At 47.3% G+C, this 10,965-nt stretch overlaps 1 protein-coding gene across 1 annotated transcript; it reads right to left on the reverse strand.

Moving 5' to 3' along the window:
- Positions 1–747: 747 nt before the first annotated feature.
- Positions 748–10,728, reverse strand: LOC1272201 (delta-sarcoglycan). The gene is made up of 6 exons (XM_061650300.1): positions 9,862–10,728; positions 6,316–7,117; positions 3,662–3,782; positions 3,316–3,577; positions 3,095–3,218; positions 748–2,138 (listed from the first exon to the last, which is right to left on the reverse strand). Exons 1-6 carry the CDS (start codon positions 9,876–9,878, stop codon positions 1,932–1,934), a joined length of 1,533 nt encoding a protein of 510 aa, XP_061506284.1. The 5' UTR covers positions 9,879–10,728; the 3' UTR covers positions 748–1,931.
- Positions 10,729–10,965: the final 237 nt, after the last annotated feature.

The following is a 10,965-nucleotide window of genomic DNA, read 5'->3' on the forward strand; positions in this document are numbered from 1 at the left end:
CGTTTCAGCGCTGCTTTGTCGCTGCCATTCTCCGTACCATGTCAGCTCGCTTGCGCTCGGAAACGGACGCGCCAGCGAGTAATCGAGACGTGCCTGTAAACGCATCGCACAGTGAATGAAATGTCACAAATTAGTAGTGAGATGACGGACGGGATCGCTTGCTCGGGTTTGCCAGCGGTGGCAAACCGAAAGCCGTTTAGCCTGTCACACCACTCACACAATTTTCGCGTCCATTTTCTCGGCCCACTTGCTGCGCAGCCGGATTGGCAGAGCCGGTGGAAAGGTTCTTTCGGGCTTAGTTTCTCGATTTTTTACTCTTTAGGTGGTCAGATTTTTTTGGTTCATTTGTTATTTACCTTTTTATTAGCTTTTTTTGTTGTTGTTCTTCTTCTTTCTTTTTTCCACTTCAGCGGCTGTTCGTTTCGGTATGTTGTGTGTAACCCCTTCGAACCCTGTTTGTTTGTTTTTTTTTGTTCAACTTTAACACACTCAAACATGGCGCCTTGTTTCGCTGCATAGTCAGTATTCAGGTCGAATCAATATCGTATTATACTTTCTTCAATCTTTGTTGTTTGTATCGTGTACGCTGTGTGGATTTTCGTATGTGTGTGTGTGTGTGTGTGTGTGTGTGTGTGTGTGTGTGTGTGTGTGTACGAATGTATAGGTGATTTTGTCGTGTCGTGTGTTTACGGTTTGGTTTGAGCAGTTTCGTTCTTCAATGTTTGTGCCGTTTTTTTCCTCTCTCTCTCTCTCTCTCTCTCTCTCTCTCTCTCTCTCTGTCATTAGGTTGCTCTCGTTTTGCGCGCACACACACACGCTACAGTTAGTGATATGTATCTTATATTGTACGAGCAGCAAAAGAAAATGGCGTTTTCACCGGGAAGAGGAGGGGGTAGAAGGATGCGATCAACTCCTTCTTCGCGGCTCGCTTCGCGGCATTATTGTATCTTGGGGATAATTGATTTAAATTTGCTCTTATCTATTATGCGCCCTTGACCTTCGCTTTCTACCCTGCCCTAGCTTGCGGATTTGATTTCCCTTGTTTCTTTTTTTTTCAATTTGTTTGTTTGTTCGCCCTCTTCTCCTCGCTGCCTGCTCGTTTTGTTGCCGGAACAATTTGAAACACTCTAATACGGTATTGATTGATATCGTCGGGCCCGCACCGTGGGCGCTCCTAGCTCTATGTAACGCTTATCTTTCATTGCTAAGGTATGTATATATAATATATAATCGTTCCTCTAAGTGTACGCATAATTGGTTGCTAGAGTATAACATTTTTCTTTTTTACTTTATCTTTTTTTTTATTTTATTTTGGGGTTTATTTTTATCTTTTTCGCCTGCCATCCTCTTTGTGGCACCGTTAAGTACAGCAGCGAATGGGGGTACAAAAGGGGTGTTGGAGGGGTAGGGGATTTGAGGGATGAGGCTCCTGGGAGGAAAGATGGGACAGAGTGGGTAAGAAGAACGGAGCAGCTTTACCTCTTCTAGCTGGCGATGGCAAACAAACCAAAAACAGCTTCTGCAGATGATCACTCTCTCTCTCTCTCTTTATTTCTCTCTCTTTCTCTCTCTCTCTCTCTCTCTCTCTCTCTCTCTCTCTCGCTCTCTCTTTCTCTCTATCTTCCCTCTCCGTCGAGCGCCAGTGTAAGCTCATGCAAGGATGTACCAGGTGCCCATGCGTGTCTACCAGGCTGGGAACCTTTAACAATCTTATTGTATTTGGTTTTTTTTTTAACTGTGTCTGTTAAGGCAACTCGGGGACGGGAAGGGGCGAAACGGTGTGATTCTGCATTCGAGTAAACCTAAACTGAGTATGTTAGTGTGTGTGTGTTGTGTTCTCTGTTTTTACCCCCCACCTTTTGTGCCATTACTACTGCTGCTGCTACTAACACGCCCCCGTGTGGCGCTTATGACATGCACCGACACTAGTATTACCTGCAGATGGCGCTATCGTCGGCAGTGCAGACGCTGTTGGGCGCCGCCAGGAACAGCTTACCGCTCGAGCAGGCGCACAGCTGGTAGATCTTGCCCGCGCCGTCGCCCCTGGCGGAGGCGGGCAGCAGACCTCCGCCGCCGCCCACCACCGTTTGCACCGTCTTCAGGTTCGGCATGTAGATGGCGCTAGAGTCGAGCCGGATCTGTACGAAGGAGTGGAAAGATAAAATCACAGTGGTAGACGATGTGAGAGTGTTAATGCTAAGAAAATCACGATTGCTCAACTAAATGGCAACGTGTTATGAGCAAAAAAAAAAACGCCCTGTTTTTCGTTTTTAGTGGTACCTTTAGGCGTTTATCCACAAAGGACGCCTAAAATGTATCATTCAGTGTTTTCAAGTAATATTTTAGATTTATAAGAAGGGAATTTGTCCATCTGCTACTAGTTATACCACCTACAAACCTTATTTGATATGATTATTTCATTGGTAGAGGCTTTTGCAATATTTTTATACGGATTGCATTGATTCTGGCATTGTCATTTTATTACAAAAAAAAAAGAAAATATCTAGGCTTTATTACCTTACGCTGTGAAGATTGTTTAGACGCTGTTTTGATATCTTTGTTTTGTGCATTGCATAGATTAAGGTTTTGTTATATTATGTTATGTATTTTGCATAAGTCAAGGCGTTGTTGGATTATATCAATGAGTAATTGTTTTGCTCAAGTATTTAATAGATCACATAATGGAATTGTATGCAAGATGACGGTGTTTGGCAATAGCGGTCACCGTCATGCTTATTGGATTCTAGTTTGAATCATTATTTTCCTTTGGTCATTTTACGAATATTGAAAAAAAACATGAATTTAACAAATGTATAAACACCAATGTTAGTAAAATGGTTATTTGGGGCGTTAATCAAATTGAATAAAAAATGCATTTTATCCTTCAACTAAACATCTCGTTGAATGAGTCAATAAACTCGCCGCAATTTTTGTAAATGATGTTATGGTATGTAAGTTGAATAGGCGTTCTAGAATTGCATAAAATTAGGCGTTCGTAGGTAATACACTTAAATTTTGTAGATTTGGGCACTGTTGTGCTATCAAATCGAAATGAAATGCCCCCCCCCCCCCCCCTCCAAAAAGGTATACTTACACTGCCGGCCACTGAGTGAAGCTTCAGATCGTTGAGACAGGTCGTCTCGATGCCGCCGGCCCGCGACTGAATGAATATTTCCTGAGTGGCCCGCGCTTCCAGCGATCGCGTCGGTGACTCTAGCCTGCGCACGGAAAATGGGAAGAAAATTTGTTTTTATGTTTCATTGTAGCCACCCTTCTCAATGTCACCAGCCTCGGGACGTACGCGCGGGTACTCACTTTAAATCCTTGCCGGCATCCGCACGGACCAGCGGCGTCTGGATGGAGTCCCGAAACGCGACGCCACCTTCACCCTCGACCCGCAGCGAGCCGGCCCCCACGATCACCTCGTCCCGGTCGACCGCAAACAGGTTGGTGCCGTGCGTGTCCGTGATGCGAAAGTGGTTCGCCAGCACCTCGAGCCGGTCGTGGCCGAGAAACAGCTGGTTCTCGACCGCACCGTACGCGTTCCGCGTGTTGATGCTCAGATTGCGCGATGATTCTGGGGGGGGGGGGATGGAAAGCCAAGACGGAGAGCCTGTTATCGAGGATTACGCTCAGCCAGCGGTATCGAGCGGCAACTTACCGACCGAGATGGGTTGTCCGTGTTTCGAGCGGATCGAAGATGCCCGCAGCGTGTTCAGCACCAGCGCCTGTCCTGTAAGCTGAATGCCACCGGGCACAATCTTCAGCTGGCCCATACCGTTCTGCGGACGAACCGAACGAGAGGGAAAAAACAAGATAGCCGCAAGTGAGTGGGAGAAGAGATTACCGTTGCGTGCCGAGGAAACCCCGAAAGCCCTTTGCAAAAAAAGGGCTTCCAAGTACACGCACCGAAGTCACCTTTTTCCCAAAGAGAGCCCAAAGTAAACGTAACTGGCTAACTGACATTTTTGATTTCTATCCGTCTGCGAACTGCACGGCGGAGGGTGAAAGAATTGCTCCCCCCCCCCCTCCCCAAAAACCGACCGAAAACAACTTAATCAGCTAAATAAACAGACCATCAGACCTGCCATCAGATCCAAAGCGGGCGGGCAGACCATGCCCCAAACCACCGTGTCAAGGGCAAACGTGCGGGAAGGGGTCGAAGTTAAACATCAGCCCAAGCCACGGCCCCGGCTGCCTGCTGTAGGTCGTGAGAAATCAAACTTCTTTCAACCCAATTGGCGGCCTCGCAACACCACCTCTTCCCAGGCACCCCTTCGCAAGTTATTCCGAGCCTTTCGGAGTGCGAAAAACACCCGCAAGGAGTTGGGAAAACAAATCACAAAGTATAGAAGAAAAAAAAAACCAACAGTAGAACGAAATTCTCACTCGTTTAGCCACAACAGGAGAAAAACGGCGCTCGGGGCGTCGGAAGGGAAATAAATAAATAAACACGTGTCATGATCTTTACACTTGCTGCCATTTCTAGCATGTGATGTGATGTGTGTGTGTGTGTATGTGTGTTTACGAAGACCGTCCCGATCCGGTGCGGCAAGGCGCAAAAGGTCGACGGTGCTTGATGGACACTTCATCGGCAAACTGAAGTGACCCGAAATGGAAGTGAAAGTTTCAATTTAACCCATCATTTTGTGGGCAGTTTGTTGTGCGTTTCTTCCTCTTTCTTTCTTATGTTTGTTGCCGACCCAACACTGGGGGAAAGGTGCCATACCATGACACACGAATTTGAGTGGGAGCAAGCGGCGGCAGTCAACGGGAGGAAGCCAAAAGGTAGAAAGCCCTCTTGTGTGGCTGAGCCGGTTGTCCAACGTTGATTGTTTGCCGATGAAGAATTGGAAGTTAGGAAAACTAGCCGGCAGTGGGAGCGACGCACCAGCAGCAGAATGGTTGAATCTTTGAGATTGAGATAAATTGGACGGATGGATGGAATTGGAGCAGCTAGCAGCAAGCGTGTGCTCTAACGCGCCGTGGAACTATTTCAAGACAGTGGCGGAGGCAGCAGTACAGGTTTAAAAGATTGTTTGATAGACGGCAGTGAACGGTGGTGTGCGCTGTTATCTTTCTAGGTCTTCCTGAGTATTTTTTGTTTCCAATGTGGTGTGTTTTCTTGGACTCAGGGTTTAGTAATAATCCATTTTTACAACAAGCTGCCGATAACAGCTTACCAACAGTCGTTTTGTTGCGAGAGTTGCATAAGTTTAGGCGCTTAGCTAAAAGGCACATGTATCGAGGGATGGCAGTGAGATGGCTGGAAACAAACAGTTGTATGTGTTCTTTATGCGATCCAAACAATCAACGTTTAAATGCAAACTTCTTATAAAAAATAGTAAGATGGATATAAAAATAATAATAATAATAATAATAAAATAATAATAATAATAATAATAATAATAATAATATTAATAATAATAATAATATTAATAATAATAATAATAATAATAATAATAATAATAATAATAATAATAATAATAATAATAATAATAATAATAATAATAATAATAATAATAATAACAATAATAATAAAGTAATATAAAAAATAATAAAAATGATAGATGAAAAACAGAACACTAAATGTATTAAAACTTACACATCCTTTTGCGATTCATCAATAGGAATTCTAGCTCGACGCCAGAAAGTATGCAATTTTTAGACATTAGTACATTTTTCATTGAAAAATAAGGGGTTTGTTCAGTTGGATCGTTTCGTAACCTACTATACATATGTAATAACATATTTCATACATTCATCTCCTTGTTCACAATCTAGTCATTTTATAAGAATTTACGATTTAAAAAAATCTATTGATGACAAGTATAGATGTTATATTTTACAACATTTTAATCATTAAACATATTGCATACTTTCTGGCGTTTTCGACGTCGTGCGAGGGTTGTTCTTTGCTATTATCGAAATTTAGCTTTCTGGCTTAAGCGAATAAGATGGCCAATATTGAAGTGTACACCTAGTACGCCTAATCCTTCATTAAATCTCTTTTCTGTCTTATTGTATACGAGTGGTATTGCTATAAAATGATTGGTCATACAACAATAAGGCAGAAAAGGGGGTTTAAAGATTACATTACTACTTTACATACTTTTAGGCGTTTTGTACTGAATGCTCAAGCCTTGTAGTGGAAATTAAACACACGGCCGTGTGCTTTTTTGGAGAAATGTTTGAAATAATCACATTGCTGCTGCGCTTAACTTTGGGTTAATTTAAGTTTGGAGTTAACCTTGCGCCATGAATTGCTCTTAACAAGAAGAAGAAAAAAAAAACTATCTCTGGAACGTCACTCACCGAGGAAAACTCCATCACCTTCATGATCCACAGCGTCAGCGCCAGGTTCACGATGATCATCACCATCAGGACTAAGATGAGCGCGTACAGACACTTCTTGCGCCAGCCGTACAGCGCGAGCTGCATGCGACAGGCAGACCCGCCTGTCCCGGCCGTCGGGTCCGCCTGGTGCAGCGGGCCGCTCGCCGTCGACTCGGCGACGGGTGGCGCGGCAAGCGGCGGCTCCACCCCGCCCGATCGGGACGTCTTGGCCAGGGGCAGCGTTCGGCCGTGCACGCCATTCCCGGTGCCGCTCGGACCGGCCATCGTTGGCTTGCTGTTGGTGGTCGGTCGAGCAGAAAAGGAGACACGCGACGGTGTCCCGGTGCCGCCGGACGGTGCTTGGCCCGCGGCTGGCGATTTCAGTATACCGGTTGTGGCGGTGGGACCGGCTGGTGCTGCTGCTGCTGCCGGTGGTTGTGACGGTGTCGGAGCGTCGCTGCCCTTCACTGGTGCGTCCGCTTCACCGTCCGGGCCATCCGGTGGGCTGGGCCGGGCAGCGTTTCCGTAGCTGCTGGTGCCTCCGATCAGCCGTGCCGGTTGGGCCGGGTACAGGATCGGGATGATGCGGACGACGGGCTCGGGCTTGCCGCTGGGCTCCCCGCCAGGAGGTGTGGCGGCGGAGGTGGATGGCGTGGGACTTGTCGATGGGTTTGGCGAGCTCGGCGCCCCGGCCGCGGTGCGCTTGAGCAGGTCCGAGCCGGCGTAACTGCGCAGCGGGGTCGAGCTGCTGCCGCTGAAGAAAATTGACCGCGGATCGTCTCTGGAGGGAAACGGCCCGCAAGACGTGATATGGAAAGGGAGCAAGAAAAAGGGATTAACTATGAGCAAACAAGTAAACAAACCAATATGAATCGGCCGAACAAGCTGTGCTTGGTGCGCGGGGGTTTGCCAGCGTCGCTTGCGATTGCTCCAGATAATTGCCAAGATATTTTCCCACAAGTAAAACAACACAAACACGATCCGGTCACACAGAGCTACAGCTGTGGAAGGCACAAGAAACTGTCCGTCTGTCATCACTGCGTTACTTCGGCTTGGGCAGCACGACCCGCCGTCGTCTTTGGCAGGCTTTCGGAATTTTCTTTTCAATTTATTCTACACCTCCGGCGGCTCCGCTCCCATGATGATGATGATGGAAATAAGTGCATTATCGATTCTAGCTCGGGAATTTGCACACGTGCCCACCCAAACACCCACCCAGCACACACAGCGCTTTGTCACGCATACACAGTGCAAATCAAAATCTAACGGCCATCGCTACGGGCACGTTTTCCATATTAATGGCTTGGTTCCATTGCTTTCTTCCCGCTCACGGACGAAGCTGTCAAAGGTCGTCGTTAGCTCCGATTTCCACCGACCTCCTCACTCGTTGATGTATTTAAAATGGTGTGTGTGTGTGTGTGTGTGTTTTTTTTTTTAATAATAATAATAAAAAAAACCCCGAACACAAACAAAGTTAGATCCCAGTTAGTAGAAGCTCGGTTGGCTTCGGGTTTGCAGCAGTTGCTAAAAGGTAAGTGTCTGACAGAGTCTGTCCACCTGTGCTGACGCTTTGTGCTTGGTCTGGCACGGGCGCACTAACAGGTTTGACAGGTGAGTGAAATGGCGAGGCACGAAACAACGTGGTTTGCGGTGCGTAAACAATGCTTGCCGTGGTTGGATACGGAAGTAGAAGATAATTTAGACACATTTAAGAATGGAATGTGGTTTTGTGCTACGGCGGCCTCTGTCCAATACGCTACAAGCTGATCGATTTCCCAAATTAAAAACCTTGCAAAACATCAAACAGCCTATTAAGACGCCTCGACACGATGACGTTTATATGTGCGTACCGCGCACACCCATAACACGCAGAGTATAAGCGAGCAATAACAATAACAACAAACAAAACAACATCCCTCAGCCGGGCAATAAAATTCGAACAGGCAAAACTCCTCGCCTGGGCCCGTCCGCAAACATTCCGAAACTAAGAGCCAACGCTGCCCCTTGCTCTCGGCAGAAACCGAACACTTGCCCCCCCGAGAGACGGGTGTTTATGAATATGTTTATCTAGACATCGCGCTGTGTATATGTGTCGGCCGGCCTGCATGTGTGCGGATGGGGATACTTAGTGGTTATAAATAAACACAACGGCCCGCCACCGTGGTTGCGCGGGGTGCGAAAAGTCGGGGCTACGCCGAGCGAGATTTTCTCGTTGCTGCAGGGCGTCGCAAAGTGGGTCATAATCGGGTGGGAGGTTGGAGTTGGCGTGGAGGTTTTTTTTTTAATGGTAATTCCACTTCCGTTGACCGGCTCTTCGCCACTCACTTTTTACGATGCTCCCAAGCAGCCAGAACACTTTGATAATTACACTCTTGATTCTGCCCGCGTTCTTGCGAGAGACTAGATGCAGGGGGAAAACCCCAGCACATCTAGTTTGACACTTGCCCAACACAGCGATAAGAAACATTCACACTCGGACACACACATTGAAAGAAACACACCAAATCGCGCTCGACACGTGTCCAGGATAGGATTACATCGGCATGCCTGGCGAAGGGTGGGTGGAACGCCCTTATAGAAATTGTCCATAATTATGTGCTGGCGCACAGCTTCACGACCGATCACGGGTGAACACTGTCGCGCAGGGGGTGAGGTACCGACCCGCCCACGGATTTAAAACATGGGCCGATATATACATTCTGACAACTGACGTTCGATTAGTAAGGGTAGTCGAACGAACGGCGCCGAAAGGCACTCCGCAGGTGATAATGGGTTCGGACTCACAATCCTTTAATGCCGACGCCTCCAACACATTCGTCCAACTGGTAGGGCACTGCATCCACGGAACATTCAGATCCAAGCCGGGTTCTTCTCACCAAAAATTGGCGTTGATTGGTGTGCTGCCAAGTCTGATTTGGAGTTTATTTGGAGCGGATTAGGTGGGCATTAGCTTTGGAAATTTGTAAAACCGACCACCAATGGACCATGCCCGTCCTGTGTGCGCTTTTGTGGAACACGTTGGCCTTCACACGTGTGGCTGGGTGGAGTACGAGTGCTACGAGGTAATGTTATGTCCGCTGTCATTCCGATGCACCGAACTGCTGTAAATGCGTGTGGTTTCGTTGGCATTATGGGAACGCTTAAAAGCGCTTTGCTCTTGTTTGTTTGAATGCAAATTGAAAGAACCAATGAAATAAAGCGAACGTTCACTTCAGACGTAGTGATTTCAGTAAGATCTTTGAGGAATAGTATGGAGGAAGCAAATTTACCGAATCATTCCAATAGTATTATGAATGCCGGAGGATGCATTCCCGCACAAGACCTTGTGCTGCCTCCTCCCAGGCTCCTCTGCACCAGCCGAGTGTTTAACAAACAATCAAACATCAATCGGCACGCAAAGGTGGTCAGCCCCGGGTTGGAAGAACGCAAGCAAAAGCCGCGGATGCACACGAAGAATACTATTTATAGTGTCGGGCACAGGTCCGTGTTGTGTTCGGTGCGTGGCAGAACCGTCGCACAACTCACCTTGAGTAACGCGACATGGCGTAGAGTGTGTAGCTTTACACGTGTGACGCGAATGCCGAAATGACAACGCCCTCGCTGATGCTGTTGCTCGGTTTGACGCGTCTTTCCTGCTGTCGTCGGTCCTTGGACCCTTCTTTTTTTTTTTTTTTTGCTTGCCAGTGGAAACTATTGATTGTAGCGATTGATTTAACGCTCAACGAAACGCACGATCTGCGAACCGCTTTACGCCCGCTTTACGCACTTGCACAAACCGACAGCCGCTGGAGCGTACTGGCACGAAACGCGCTAGCATCCAGCGGGACCTAGCAGTGACACGTTGGCGTACACCGACATGCCGTCACGCGATTTGGTCTCGAAGCAGCAAAACGCACCGAACCGAACTGAGCCCGTGTCACCGTGTGTGTTTGTGCGCGCGTGCGAAACCTCTGGCGTAGAGTACGTCCGCGTGCGGCTACTCTAGAGCGAATACACACACCAAAAAAAAAAAAAAAAAAAAACGCACACGCGCCGATCCCGATGACAGAGCGGAGGACGTAGTGAAGTGAAGCTCTAGGCTTAAAAAACACCACCCAAGCTTGTCTGACCGATGAGTCCTCTGCGCACGAGCAGCTGGGCCGTGGAATATGAAGCAGATGAACGACAATAGGAGGGTAACGGTGAGACTGTTTCACCTTTCTTTGTCGAGCGCTCTCGCCCATTCCTACTCTCTTTCTCTCTCGCTCTCTCTGTCCCTCTCTCGCTCTCTATTTCTCTCTCTCTTTTAATCTCGGCGAACGTCGCAAGCACTCTTTACGAGACGTGTTTCCCGACGTGTGTTCACACCTGCTGACGCTCGTTGCGAGATGAAGCATACTCGGACTAACTTCTACTCGAAACGCTTGGGGAAGTCGACGCTGACTGGGCATCCACAACACGCTGGTGATGGGAAAACTGAAGGTTTGGTCGGAATCGATTCCGGCTCGACTTTTTATTTTCAAGAATTGCGAAGAGTAGATCCGGGATAAGTTTACGAAATTTCAATCTGAATGGAATTCAGAACATAGGTTAAATCAAGTTAAATTACAAACTTTTTTGAATCTGAAAAGGTAGTCGAAGTTTTGGAAT

This window comes from Anopheles gambiae, chromosome X (genome assembly GCF_943734735.2).
Source record: "Anopheles gambiae chromosome X, idAnoGambNW_F1_1, whole genome shotgun sequence".
In the NCBI taxonomy this organism is placed as follows: Eukaryota; Metazoa; Arthropoda; class Insecta; order Diptera; family Culicidae; genus Anopheles; species Anopheles gambiae.

What these genes read in the sequence shown, in the direction of transcription:
- LOC1272201 (XM_061650300.1), bottom strand. An exon ending in AGGTGATGGAGTTTTCCTCG is followed by an intron (nt 3,783 to 6,315) that starts GTGAGTGACGTT and finishes GTTCGTCCGCAG; the next exon opens with AACGGTATGGGCCAGCTGAA. An exon ending in TTCACTCAGTGGCCGGCAGT is followed by an intron (nt 2,139 to 3,094) that starts GTAAGTATACCT and finishes TCCTTCGTACAG; the next exon opens with ATCCGGCTCGACTCTAGCGC.